Source organism: Aotus nancymaae, unplaced genomic scaffold, assembly GCF_030222135.1.
Source record: "Aotus nancymaae isolate 86718 unplaced genomic scaffold, 86718_ANA_hifiasm-v0.15.2.pri h1tg000057l, whole genome shotgun sequence".
Lineage (NCBI taxonomy): Eukaryota > Metazoa > Chordata > Mammalia > Primates > Aotidae > Aotus > Aotus nancymaae.
The window spans coordinates 52,933,307-52,948,613 of NW_026988471.1; the positions used below are offsets into that span (position 1 = coordinate 52,933,307).

General features: G+C 41.3%; 1 protein-coding gene across 4 annotated transcripts in view; it reads left to right on the top strand.

The window, feature by feature from the left end:
- Positions 1-1,792: 1,792 nt before the first annotated feature.
- ACYP2 (acylphosphatase 2) overlaps positions 1,793-15,307 on the top strand; it is a 191,564-nt gene continuing 178,049 nt past the window's right edge. For all 4 annotated transcript variants that reach the window (XM_064364092.1, XM_012477218.2, XM_064364093.1 and 1 more), the window contains exon 1: positions 1,793-1,934. In XM_064364092.1, the coding sequence (XP_064220162.1) occupies positions 1,793-1,934 (142 nt within the window). The remainder of the gene's footprint in view (positions 1,935-15,307) is intronic.

The following is a 15,307-nucleotide window of genomic DNA, read 5'->3' on the forward strand; positions in this document are numbered from 1 at the left end:
AGATTGTAGTGGATTATTTTAACTCTGTGGCTAGATGCAGAGAAATACGTAAAGGTATTGAGGCCAACAAATAAGTGGAGAAATCCAAATTCTCACAAGTAAACAGATTTGGAATTCTAGAAGGTGGCAGAGTATCAATAGCTGTATCCAGATCCTTTGGAGTGGTAGATTGTTTTATAATAAAATTTTTTTTTTTTTGAGACAGAGTCTTGCTCTTTCACCAGGCACCAGGCTGGAGTGCAGCGGCACAATCTTGGCTCACTGTAACCTCTGCCTCCCGGCTTCAAGCAATTCTCCTGACTCAGCCTCCCAAGTAGCTGGGACTATAGGCGCCTGCCACCTCGCCCAGCTAATTTTTGTATTTAGTAGAGAAGGGGTTTCACTATGTTGGCCAGGCTGGTCTCAAACTTCTGACCTCATGATCCACTTGCCTCGGCCTCCCGAAGTGCTGGGATTACAGGCGTGAGCCACTAAGCACAGCCAATAATAAAACTTTTTAATAGCTCACCAGGAAATAAAATTCAGCCTTAACCTTCTAGACAATTGGGATGTTGATAAATAATCAAGACCATTAAAAAAAAAAAAAGGCCAGGAGCGGTGGTTCACACCTGCAATCCCAGCACTTTGTGAGGCGGAGGCAGGTGGATAACCTGAGGTCAGAAGTTTGAGACCAGCCTGGACAACATGGTGAAACCCTGTCTCTATTAAAAATACAAAAATTAGCTGGGCATGGTGGGACACGCCTGTAATCCTAGCTACTTGGGAGGCTGAGGCAGGAGAATCTCTTGAACCCGGGAGGTGGAGGTTGCAGTGAGCTGAGATCGTGCCATTGCACTCCAGTCTGGGTGTCAAGAGTGACTCTGTCTCAAAACAACAACAAAAAAAACACACACAAAAACCGAACTGTGACTGAACAGCAGACAAGATGACTACAGTGTTTTTCTTTTTTCTGTTTCCACTAGCATAAAAGACTTCATATTTTTAAAAAGTTTCTTATCCTAGAAAATATCACAATATATTTAGAATGTGAGTTCAGGCCCAACTCCTTCCTGACACTACAGAAGAGCTCAAGATGATGCAGACCTCATCTTAAAAACTGGCCCAAATTTCTGGATTTGGTGGTCATCCAAAGATTTCATAAGTAATTTATTACCTCTCAACCACTCAACAGGCAGGCCCTTGACTTCAAAAGCAAATCTTGCTGGGATGGAGCGGGGCAGAGGACCTGGGATAGGGGGATGAAAAGGGTTGGAAACGGGGAGATACTGGTCAAAGGGTACAAAGTTTCAGTTAGTGTGAATAATAAGTTCTGGAGATCTGTTGTCTAACATGGTGACGGTAGTTAATGTATTGTATCCTTAAAAATTGACGAGCGATCTTAAATGTTCTCTTCATTAAAAAATGGTGCGGTGGATATGTTAATTTCATTGACTTAATTATTTCACAATGCACACATCTATCAAAACAACACCTTGTACACCACAAATACACACAACTTTTGTCAATTACACTTTAATAAAGCTGAGGGAAGCAACTCTTTTTTGGGCACAGCATCCGGCTTTTATTTACAAACTTTGAGAACTTAGCACCTTGATCAATTAAATGGTAGGGAGCGCTGTGGAGAGGATCCTCCCCAGTCCGGAAGAGAGACAGGGAAAGTAGGCCTAGGATGCCTGGGGCCCGGCAGCCCTCGCTCCCAGGCCCTGCAGTCTCATTTGCCACTTCCGACGCGTGACCCCGGCGCACTCGCGTCCGGGACGGGTGACAGGCGCGGGGTGCGCCAAGCGGTCCCATGTGCCCTCTCCCTCTCGCGGCCGCCGCAGTTGCCGCGCCCCGAGTCCCGCTCCGGCTCCTCGGCAGAGGGCTCGCCGCCGCCATGTCTACCGCCCGGCCACTCACATCCGTGGACTACGAGGTGTTCGGGAGAGTTCAGGGTAGGGGACCCCTCTACGGTGGGAGATCAAAAAGGTTATGGGAGAAGGGGAGAAAGCTGTAAGAAGCGCCTCCCACCTAAAGTATGCCTTTTCTCGTGGTGGCAGGGACTTCCGCCCAGCCATGACACAGCAGCGGCAGCGGGGAAACAGGCGAAACCCGCTTGCGCCAGAGGACTGGGACGGGCGGAAGTAGGGAAAGGGGGAGGGAAGTAGGAGGAGGGGGAGAGCGGGGACTGCTGAGGAAGAGAAGCGGGCGGTTGTGGGGTGCTGGGGGCTGCGGGAGTGTGCGGCACAGAGGGGAAGGCGGGAGTGTGCGGCACAGAGGGGAAGGTTCAAGTTGGGTAAGAAGAGGGAAAGAAGAGGGTCTTTGCACTAGTGGTTTGCTTGCTTGCCATTGAAATTACCTGGGCTCGACTTGAGTTTTAGGAAGGACACTTCGATGGGTTAAGGTTAACTTTTCAGAGGTCAGACTCTTTTTAGACCCCTGTGTAGCTCTTAAAAGAATTCAGTTGTTACTTAATTTTTGTTTCATCCTAAGTTTAAATAGTTGCAAAGTTTGTAACGTCTGGATTATTGTAATTATTGCTGTTTATAAATCAAAATATTAAATCACTCTGAAATTTATTCAGTGGAATATAAATACGGTAGTGATTTAATATACACCATCTTCATTTGAAACAATAAAGCCCTTTGACATTGGGAAATTTTACTTATTTCTTTTCCTCTTTGAATTTGATCTTCATTCCTCTTCTCCCAGTGAATTACCCCATTGTTTTGCTTGAGGACTTTTTTTTTTTTTTTTGCTTACTCTATCATACTTTTCTACACTATGTATATGTGTGTATATTCATATGTATGAATAAATGAAATGCTTTTTAAAAATTTCCTTTGACAATAAGGCTCCATGTATCAAATTTTTTTTTTGTCTGGAGTTCTATTGATATTATTATTAGAATACTAGACGAAAATAATACAAACAGTATGATAAACATTATTAAATTTTAAAGGTAAATTTGTGTTAGAAATGTATTTTTTAAAATTTATTTTTTTAGGAGATGAGGTCTTGCTCTGTCACCCAGGCTGGAGCAAGTGCAGTGGCACGATCATAGCTCACTGCAGCCTGGAACTCCTGGGCAGGATCATAGCTCACTGCAGCCTGGAACTCCTGGGCTCAAGAGATCTGCCTCAGCCTTTTAAGCAGCTGGGACTACAGGCCTGCGCCACTGCGCATGGCTAGTTTTTAAATTATTTTTTGTAGAGAAAGGGTCTCTGTTGCCCAGGCAAGTCTTAAAATCCCGGCTTCAAGTGATCCTCCTGCACTTGGCCTCCCAAAGTGCAGGGATTACAGGCGTGAGCCACTGCACTCAGCCAGAAATGTATTCATGAGAAGGCTGGGGGTGTTTATGAAATCTTGGCTAGAGGAAGAGTTGAATTATCCTTGTATTTGGCACTCTAGAGTTTTTTACACTTTGGTGCAGTGTACCAGAGTAAGATTAAGAATGGGTAAAAGGCCGGGCGCGGTGGCTCAAGCCTGTAATCCCAGCACTTTGGGAGGCCGAGGCGGGTGGATCACGAGGTCAAGAGATCGAGACCATCCTGGTCAACATGGTGAAACCCCGTCTCTACTAATACAAAAAAATTAGCTGGGCACGGTGGCGCGTGCCTGTAATCCCAGCTACTCAGGAGGCTGAGGCAGGAGAATTGCCTGAACCCAGGAGGCGGAGATTGCGGTGAGCCGAGATCGCGCCATTGCGCTCCAGCCTGGGTATCAAGAGCGAAACTCCGTCTCAAAAAAAAAAAAAAAGAATGGGTAAAAGTGTGCCTTTTGTAAAGAGATCATTTTTTTAAAAATTTTATTTCCAATAGGTCTTTGGAGAACAGGTGGTGTTTGATTACATGAATAAGTTCTTTTGTGCTGATTTCTGAGGTTTTGGTCCACCCACCACCCAAGCAGTGTACACTATACCCAATGTGTAGCCTTTTATCCCTCACTCACTCCTACCCTTTCCCTGAGTCCCCAAGAGTCCATTGTACCATTCTTATGCCTTTGCATGCTTAGCTCCCCCTTATGAATGAGAACATACAATATTTGGTTTTCTATTTGAGTTACTTCACTTGGGATAATAGGAGACCTTTCTTTCAAAGGGTGATCGTGCAAAGGGAGGTAGGAAAGGAGTCTCAAGTCAATTTTAGGAAAGAATATATGTGGAAGTTGAAGATCTGGAAATTGATTCCCTTAACATTATGCATAGGTCTGTACTCTTTAGATAGTCTTTGAGTGCACCCAGGGGTAAGGTATCCTGCTTTAAAAACTGCCACAATAAGTCACCAAAACACATAATGTAAAATACGGAAGTGGTGGCACAGATCACCTGACAGAATGGTCCACTGTAGAGAGATGGCAGTAGTTAAGGACTATGCGTGTGTGTGTATGTGTGTGTGAGAGAATGAATGACATTTATTGTGGGTGTTCTTTAGGTGATCATTTTAGTGTTGTTTACTTAATCCTCATCACAATTTTTTGAGATGCATGCCTTATTCCTGTTTTAACAAGGAGAAAACAGGTGCACAGAGATTCAGTAACTTGGACAAGCCTTTAGCTGACAAATGGGATTTGATTCTACATCTATCTGACTTTAAAATTTGTGCTTTCCCATTATATGATGTTTTCTGCTATTACATTATATATTTATATTAACTATACAATTCCACTTTTGTACACATGGTGATAACACAGTATATAATCAATTTGGAACAGCAGTAAAAATACGGAAAAGAGAAATGTACTATACCTAAATAATGGGGCTTAAAAAGCCAACTTTAGGGCAATAATTCCTGTAGTTTGTGGTATGTTAAATAGAAGAGAGTACATGCCCTCTATTGATTTATCAAGGCATAGTATGTAGTAAAAACTAACCGTCACATATTTACACACGTCAACACTGACATGCCCTGACAATTTAGAATGTGCCAATCTCTGTACTCAATATCTTACATACATTGTCTCATTTAATCCTCATCCCTGTAACTGCAACGGTTTTCCTCATTTAACAAATGAAGGCGTTGAGGCATGGGGAAGTAACTTCTTTCCCAGGTGTACAGTGAGTTAAGAGGTGGGGCTGAGATTTTAAACCTTGATAGTGTTTTGTTTTGGTTTTTTTTTTTTTGAGACAGGGTCTCACTCTGTCACCGAGGCAGGATCATAGCTCACTGCAGCCTTGAGCTCCTGGGCTTACATGATCTTCCTGCCTACAGGTATGAGCCACCATGCCCAAGTAACTTTAAAATTTTTTTTTGTAAATATGGAGTCTCACCATGTTGACTAGGCTAGTTTTGAACTCCTGGCCTCAAGTAAACCTCCCACCTCGGCCTTCCAAAGTTCTGGTCTTATAGGCAGGAGCCACCAGCCTGGGTAGCAGAGTGAGACTGTCTCTAAAGAAAAAATAAAATAAAATAAATAAGTAAAATATGGAATGGTAAAATCTTAGTGAAAACTGGCTTGTTAGAAATAATGGCTATGAAAGCAAATTTGCAATGGAAGAACTTATAGTTGGGAACATTTAATATGGACAAAATATGGATTGATAAAATCATCATTAAAATATTTTACTGGAAACTATTCCCAATGAAAATGGTTTCAATGACATTAAAGTGAACACGTGAAAAATGGAAAATGTTTTAACTTTCCTGTATGGAAAATTGATCAATGAACTAAATTGGCTTACTTGAGTTTATTGTAGAAAACGTTTTCCAACCAAAAATGATGTGTTGTTAGTATAGGGACCATACAACTGGTATGAGCCAATATGGATACATTATTATGAACTAAAGTCCATACTTTAATCCAGGTTTCCTTAGTTGGTTTTTTTTTTTTTTGAGACAGAGTTTTGCTCTTGTCGCCCAGGCTGGAGTGCAGTGACATCAGCTCACTGCTACCTCCACCACCCAGGTTTAAGTGATTCTCCTGCCTCAGCCTCCTAAATAGCTGGGAGTATAGGCACATGGCACCACGCCCAGCTAATTTTTGTATTTTTAGTAGAAACGAGGTTTCACCATGTTGGCCAGGATGATCTTGATTTCTTGACCTTGTGATCCACTTGCCTCGGCCTCCCAAAGGGCTGGGATTACAGGTGTGAGCCACCATGCCCAGTCAGGTTTCCTTAGTTTTTATTTAATGTCTTTTTTTCTGTTCCAGGATCCCATCCAGGATACATTTAGCCTCCTTGCCTTCTTAGGCTCCTTGAGGCTGTGACATTCTGTTAGACTTACCTTGTTGTGGATGACATTGGCAGTTTTAAGGAATACTTTGAGTTCAAGTACTTTGTAGAATGCTCCCCAATTGGGATTTGTCTGATATTGATAAGACTGCTGTTATGGGATATTGGGAGGATGACCACAGCGGTAAAGTGCTGCTCTTGTCACACCTATCAAGGGTGTATACCGTCAATCTGACTTATCACTGTTGCTGTTAACCTTGATTACCTGCCTGTGATAGTGTTTGGTTTCTCCACTCTAAAGTTACTCATTTTTTCTCTCTCTTTTCATCCTCTACTTTAAAAAATCTTCACATTCTCAAGAAGCTCCACGTTTTTCCCCACCAAATTCTCTTGCATTGAGGGCTTTGAGAGAGGGTTAAGAGAGCTGGGGATGGAGCCTCTGTGCTTTTAGAGTGTTTGTAACTATGGCCTGGCTTACAATGCTTGTATAGATGTTTCATTATGTTGACATCTAGGATAATATAATCTGAAAATTTGAAAGGGAAATTGATTATGCTGTGTATAGATGCTTTGATGCTTTACCAGCTCTCTGGGGAATACTAATGACATTCCCAGAAATGCACTTTGACAATCTATTGGTTTACATGTGCTTAGAAACTTGTGGGAGTTTTTTTTTTTTTTTTTTGACAGCATTAACTCAGTTTTAGAATAAGAGTAGCTTATTTGAGTACTGATGACACAGAATTCTTTCAGTGCCACTTTGCCAGTGGAAAACCTCCTTGGCCAGTGGCGCCTCCACCCAGGCTTCATTTGGGCCTGCTGGGCTTGCTCTGCCCACTAGACCTAGCAGGCTGCGCTCTGCTCGTGCTACTGGTCTGGATCCTGCACTTGCCTTGGCTCTGCAGTGAGCCCACAGCTGGTCCAGGAGTGCCATGACTGGCTTCTACCTTGGGTGCTGGTGTCTGGATGAGGGGGACATGGCAGAGCCTAATAACTTGGAGATGCTAGCAACCACAGAGCCTCAAGGGGTGTTACAGCTTTTTCTTGGGGAATCTTGAGGTCTGAGTCCCAGAAAGTGTTACAGTTCTCGTTCATTTCTGCTGCCTGCAGCTTTGGTGAATGGGAGCATGTTACAACTCATTGAGTCCTGCTGCCTGCAGCTCAGCAAATGGGGGCATGCTGGCACCCAGTGGTTTTTTTCACCACTGTAGCTCGGTGAGCAGGAGCACATGTTACAGCTCTTTTTGCACCTGCCATTTGGTGGGTTCCACATTCTTGTCCCATGACCAAGAAGAATGAGGTGTGTGGACACTCGAGAGTGAACAAGGCAGAGAAGAATTTTATTGAGTGACAGAAAAGCTCTCAATAAATAGAGGGGACCCGAAGTGGGTTGCCCTCTGTGTGAGAGGGGGCCTGAAAGTGGGTAGCCGTCTGTGAGGCTGAATGTGGGGTTTTTATGGACTCAGAATGGGGTATATCCCTGGGTGGGCCTGGAAAAAGCACCATTCACTTGGCTAAAAGGCATCAAGGAAGTTCTCACTCTGGTCATGGACTCCACCTGGAACTGGCAACTCAGTTTCAGGTTTCACTTGAAGGTCAGGTTTCACTGGGGATCCGTCCCTGTCTGCCTAGGAATTTGTCTATCTCCTGCTGCTGTCACTGAGATGAATACCACATTTCTTGAATATTGCCTAAAATGAAAACTTGGATGAATTATTAAATGGCTTTGTCAGATAATGCATGATTTAGATGTACACATTTTTCCTTCTGTAGACAAATGGAAAAGCTGTGTTTTAGAAGTTGAAAATATAAGTATTTCCATTAAAATCAAGAAACAGAAATATGGTTAACTCTAATTCCCTCACTTGTCTTTGTTCCTATAGCATTTATTTATAGTTGTACTTCTTGTTTTTCCTTTTAATCATTCTGCTTTCAGCTACAGCTATCTGTGTACACATGTATGTGTCTCTTACTAGACAATAACAACAGTATTTTGAAGGTCAGGCTGGTGGCTTGTTTTTATATCCCCTAAAGGGCTCTAGTGGGGACATCATATTCCCTACACCTCTAGTGGAGACTTCAGAAGTGAACTGAATTAAATTGAAGTGCTTGAGGATAGCTGGCTTGGAGAAGAAATACTAGTGTGATGGCTGTTTCAACTGTTTGAAAGATGCCATGATATATGGCTCCAGGGAACAGACCCTGGACTGATGGCAAAAGATTAAGTGAGGCAGAATTTTATTCCACATAAAGGAAAGCCTTGTAACAACTAAAGATATTTACAGTCTAAGGTAGCATGTAGATTCAAAATTGCATTCAAAATTGACACATGCAGTCAGATCACAGGATGAATTGATAGGTTACAACATAAAAAATATGGTTTTACATGAAAAGATGCTGACATTTAAAACTCATCATAGGTTTCTTTAAATATCAGTGTGTCTTTGTCAATTCAAAGTATGATTTACTTTGCAAACATTCCCCTCAGGGTTTCTCACTGACACCTCTTTCCACAAAGTGAGGTGCAGTTGTAGCGGACTGGACCTTGACTGAGCAGCATATTGTGTTGGAGTCTTTCATCACCAAAGGGGCTGGTGTCTGCTCCAGTTTCCGGAGCAGTGTGTCTGTAAAAAAACCTGCATGTGTCATATCAACTTCCCTTCTCTTCAGCAAGTGACGTGGAAAAAGTGTAGGGAGGCCACAAAAGCCCATAGATAAATCTACAGAAGTCCTGTCCCAAGAGGGCTGTGTTCCAGCCACCACTGATAAAGTACAGAAAAATGTCTCCACATCCACTGTTTCTTTCTATATAGAAGTCTAGGAGAGAGATCCAAGATGGCTGATGATTAGCAGCTCGGGCACGTACCTCCCAGTGAAAGCGCAAAGAACGAGAGGACGCCACACTTTCAGACGAATATTAGTTGCTCACGGACCACGAGATTCCCAGTGGAGGAGCTCCACGGGTCGCCAGGGTGACTCTTGTGGCCGGCGTGGCGGTTTTGCTGGTGCCTTAGCACGCCAGTTCTTGGTGCAGAGTCCGGAGATTCCCGGGCAGAAAAGCACCATCAATCTTAACACCGCTGTTTTGGCCGGCTCAGTGGATTGCTCAGATTTCGGCGCAGGGAATCAACAAGTTGGACGTCAGAGACCCAGTTAGAAAGTCGGTAATTATAAAGACGACAGACGGACAAATATATAATGAAGGGAAGAAACCAGCGTAAAAAGGTAGAGAATACTCAAAATCAGAATGCCTCTCCCTCTACAGGGGATTGCAATTCCTCATCAGTAACGGAACAAGGCTTAATAGATTACACCGGTATTCCAATAACAGAAGCAGGTTTCCAAACGTGGGTGATAAGAAACTTCTGTGAATTAAAAGAACTTATTCTAACCCAATGCAAAGAAACTAAGAACCTTGAAAAAAGGTTTAACGAAATGTTAATGAGAATGGACAATTTAGAGAAGAATATAAGTGAATTGATGGAGCTGAAAAACACAACACGAGAACTTCGCGAAGCATGCACAAGTTTAAACAGTCGAATTGATCAAGCGGAAGGAAGGATATCAGAAGTCCAGGACCAGCTCAGTGAAATGAAACGAGAAGACAAAAATGCAGAAAAAAGGATGAAAAGGAATGAGCAAAGTCTCCAGGAAATATGGGACTATGTGAAAAGACCTAATTTATGTTTGATAGGTGTACCTGAATGTGATGAAGAGAATGAATCCAAGTTGGAAAATACTCTTCAGGATATCATTCAGGAAAATTTTCCCAACCTGGCAAGGCAGGGTAATATTCAACTCCAGGTAATACAGAGAACACCACAAAGATATTCTTCAAGAAGACCAACCCCAAGGCACATAATTGCCAGATTTATTAGGGTTGAAATGAAGGAGAAAATACTAAGGGCAGCGAGAGAGAAAGTTCAGGTTACCCATAAAGGGAAACCTATCAGACTTACAGCAGATCTCTCAGCAGAAACCCTACAAGCCAGAAAAGAGTGGGGACCAATATTTAACATCCTTAAAGAAAAGAACTTTCAACCCAGAATTTCCTATCCAGCCAAACTAAGCTTTATGTGCGAAGGAAAAATTAAATCTTTTGCGAACAAACAAGTACTTAGAGAGTTCACCACCACCAGGCCTGCTTTACAAGAGCTTCTGAAAGAAGCACTATACATATAAAGGAACAACCAATATCAGCCTTTCCAAAAATATATCAAAAAGCAAAGAACTTTAACACAATAAAAAATTCACATCAACTAATGGGCAAAACAGCCAGCTAGCATCAAATGCTGGTATTAAACTTACATATATTTTAATTGGATAAAAAGCCAAAACCCATCGGTATGCTGCATCCGGGCCCATCTTACATGAAACAATACACAAAGACTCAGAGAGAAGGAGGAAGATTTACCAATTGAACAGAGAGTAAAAATAAACTAATAAACAAAAAGCAGCAGATGCAATTCTCACCTCTGATAAAGTAGACTTTAAAGCAACAAAGATCAAAAGAGGCGAGGAATGACATTACATAATGGCAAAAGGATCAATGCAACAAGAAGAGCTAACGATTCTATAGATCAACGAGATAGAAAATTAACAAGGATATTCAGAACTTGAACTCAGACCCGGAACAAGTAAACTTAATAAATATTTATAGTACTCTCCACTTCAAATACACAAAACATACATTACCACCTCACACCTATTCCAAAGGTGACTATATAATTGGAAGTAAATCACTCCTCAGTAATCGCATAGCATTTCATAGGTTTAAATTAAATATTGGTTGGCTGTTTGTTTGTTATCTTCTTCCCTTACTCCTTCCTGATTACATCATTAAGTATAATTATCAGTATAAAAGAGGTTTTCAATACCCATTACTAAATTGCATTCTAGCCTGGGCAAGAAAGCAATACTCCCATTCTCTCTCCCTCTTTCTTTTCCTTCTCCCTCCTCCCCATTCTCTCTCTCTCTTTCTCTTCCTTTTTTCTCCTTCCTATTCTCTCTCTCTCTTTCTCTAAAAAAAAAAAAAAAAAAAAAAAAAAAAAAAAAAAAAAAAGAAGTCTATCTGTTGTGCAGTATGCTTCACACTAGGAATCAGGACTCTTAGAAAGACTCTGGGAACATTCCAGGTGGCTTATGAAACTTTGAGCAGTTGATTCCTGCATAGTTCACTGCTTTGCAGAGTTAATGGGCTGGAAGTCTTGAGACTCCTTGACACACATTCCTCCCAAGGCTTTGAAATAAGGGTTGTAGTTTGAGGTGCACAACAAATAACACCCCTCTTCATTGTATGAGTTATTGACAAGGAAGACAAAGAATAAAGCAGAGTTTTAGGAATGTGGTGTCTATCTGCAGATAAGTGGACTTTATAATGACGTATACTGCAGAATTAAACACTGGCCACCCCCAACTCCAGGCACAGGGAGGCTGCTCTAGGTCAGAGCCAGAAGAATGATCCCTGTGGGTACCTTGCTCCCAGCAGGAGGAAGAAGAGGACATGCCTGGGCTTTGCATGTTTCTCCTTCTAAATTTACCCAATAGATGAGTCACTGCATCATGTCCTTGTGACAGGGGCAGGGTAGAAAGTAGCCAGGAATGTCACACTAACGATACTCCCTCTCACGGAAGGAACTTCTGCTAGAGAGAAAGATGCTTTCTCCTGCAGAAATAAGTTGTAAAATCTGGAGAGAGTACGGTCATTTAATTCTACTTGCAGTACTTGGAGAGGAGCTTCACTGCAGTTACTTTGGTATGGAGTGATAGGAAAAAGTCAGGGAGGTTGTATGGTAAGCCAAATTGAATAATGACTGCCCGTTCTACAAATAGAGGGAGGAAGGACTACACAGCACAGTCCTGCTTTCTGCTTTTCTCTCTCTCTCTCTCTGTGTGTGTGTGTGTGTGTGTGTGTGTGTGTATGTGAACAACAAAATTGAGGTATAATTTCATAACACTAAATATACAGTAGTTTTTAGTATATTCACAGTGTTTGGCAGCATTACCATTAATTCCAGAACATTTCCATCACCCTTCCTTCCTTTTACCAGTTGTTTCCCATTCCCCACCTCATTCCCCCATTCCCCACCTCATTCCCCCATTCCCCACCTCATTCCCCCCATTCCCCACCTCATTCCTCCATTCCTCACTTTTTCCTCCATCCCTTGGCATGTTAAAGTTCCTCAGGGAAGTCAGGGCCAAAGTCTCTGATATCCTTGGCCGCTCCCGCAAGGTTTCAAGATTGCTGCTTAGCTCCAATCATAATGTTCACAGCAGGATTAGGAGAAGAAAGGGTGCCAGTGCACCATCCCTGGCCAAATCAGCCACTGTTGAAGAGCGTCTTGAAAGCCCCACTCAGTGACCTGGCTTACATTTCATTGGCCATCCCTATTATAAGGAAGTCTGGGAAACATCTACTGCCACATTGCTGCCCCACGTAAAATCAGGTTTCTGTTAGAAAGGAAGAATGGGAGAATGGATTTGGGGTATGCAACTAGCTGTGCCTGCCACAGACATTCATATATTAAATACAGTTCTAAACAATTATTACATTTGATGTTTCTTTCCAAGTAGTAACACAAAAAGACACATTACAAAAAGATCGTGATCTTTTTGCAAGGTGTTTATGGTCTCTACCACAAAACACTGGATCCGTAACCAAGACAACCTACATTTCTATTAAGTTCATATTGAATCTTTTGTATATAATTTATCTTAGCCTTGTTTATTTCCATCTATCACTGCCTCAAGCAATGGGTAACACCTTTATTATCCACCCAGTTTGTCAAGCTGTATGAATTTAACCTAAAATTATGCCTCAAACTTAAATGACATCCTGTAGCTCCATTGTTTTAAGATTTGTTTAATAAATGTATGTGTGTGTCCTTACCATTCATGGTTAAAAATGCTTTTATTTGTTTATTTATTTATTTGAGACAGAATCTTGCTCTGTTGCCCAGGCTGGAGTGCAGCAGTGTGATCATGGTCCACAGCAGTCTCAACCTCACAGGCTCAATTGATCCTCCCCCACCCTATCCTCCCTAATAGCTGAGACTAGAGGCATGTACTATCATGCCCAGCTAAGTTTTGTATTAGTATTTTTTGTAGAGATGGGGTTTTGCCATGTTGCCCAGGCTGGTCTTGAACTCTGGACTCAAGCAATCCATCTGCCCTGTCTTCCCAAAGGGCTGGAATTACAGGCATGAGCAACCATGCCCTGCCTCAAATGCTTTTAAATTTAAAACTTTGAAAATTTAAATCAAATTAACATGCACATGGATTCAAAAAAATTCAAGTCGTATGGTAAAGCTGGTGATGAAAAGCAACGACTACCATATCCTGTTCCAGTTTCCAACCCCAAATCCTGTATATTCTACAAAACAACCAATTTAACTATTTATTTTTAAAGTCTTGTGGTTTTTAAGTCTTTATTATGTATATACTATGTATGTTTGGGCTATAATCCTGAAAGATACAATCCCAAACGCCATAATCCTGCATGTTGAAATTCCAAAACATCAAAATCCCTAAAGTCTAAAATCCCCCAAATCACAGTTCTGAAAAATCAAAATCCTAAAAATATAATCTGGAAAAAATCATTCAAAAATTATTTAAAATACTAATTTTTTTTAACATATTAAAAAGGGGATTCAGGCCAGGTGCGGTGGCTCACATGTGTAATCCCAGTACTTTGGGAGGTCAAGGTGGACAATCACTTGAGTTCAGGAGTTACAGACCAACCTGGCCAACATGGTGAAACCCCATCTCTACTAAAAATCCAAAAATTAACTGGGCATGATGGTGCACGCCTGTAATTCCAGCTACTCGGGTGGCTGAGGCAGGAGAATCACTTGAAACTGGGAGTTGGAGGATGCAGTGAGCCGAGATTGTGCCACTCCACTCCAGCCTGGGTGACAGAGCAAGACTCCATCTCAAAAATAAATAAATAAATAAATAAATAAATAAAAAGGAGATGTTTTTGAGAAACATAAAACCACAACAGAAACTTCCTAGGCCACTTTACACAAGAAGATAGGCAATAATAACATATATATTTTTGTAACTGTACATACTTAAGTATACTGATGACAGTCACATGAGTATAAGAGTTATGAGCAAATGAACTATATTCATAAGGAAGTAGGTCAAAAAGCAAAATGTATAAAAGCACATCACTATGGTTGGCAATTGTGTGCAACCAGTTTTGTAACTGGTCATCTGAAATACCTTGATGGACAACCTAAGACTTTTGATGAGATTGATCAAAAATTGTGATGGATCACCACTGTACATGCAGTCACTCAAAAAGCCAAGATGTCAAGAAATTTTATCTTTCATAAATGCAAATATACAAAAAGGACATCTCATCATTTACTAAGGAAGTTTCAACATTTTTATATACATGCACAGTACTTACTAAGTCAACGTTGTGGTGACACTTGTAGAGTCAAATTTGCAACAACAAAAAAGCATAAAACAAATTAGAACTCTAAAAGTCTTTACACAGTTTATGCCTCCAAGATTGGAGATGATGTGAGGATGAAATACATAACATGGCAAATTGTAAAAATGAATCCTGGCAATTTTAAATAGTGGGGACAAAAATAAAAAACCCTAAAAAAAATAAAAAGAAAATTTCACATATGAAAAAGTATATTACAGTGATAGATTATAGGCAATTGCATGGAGGTAGTTCATAAGAATTGGCCAACTTTTCACAATCATTAACTATACTTTGAAGTCTTCTATCATGATGAATAGCTGTTTTTTCTTTTAAGGACGTGGCTCTTTTTGGAAAATACATTTACATTCGTTTTCTACATGGCACTGCTCTTTTTGAAATTCTTATATGATCTGACATACACTGACACGAGTGTCCCCTATTGCGGTTTTCCATCTTCAATGCCGTGCTTCTTTGTTTTGCGTACGTGGAAATTCATTCTGCATGCACTCATATACAGACTACAAATCCAGTGCAAACGATACTGTGATCAAACAACAACGCTGTTGTACGTCTTCTAATCCTACCATGCACGTAACTGTTTTTAAACCAGTCAGTAACTTTGCTGGTTTCTTCAGGCAAATGCAGATTCACTTCATTAAAAGCTCTTGAAATTTCATTAGCTGGAAGGAAAGCCAATGCAGACAAATGACACA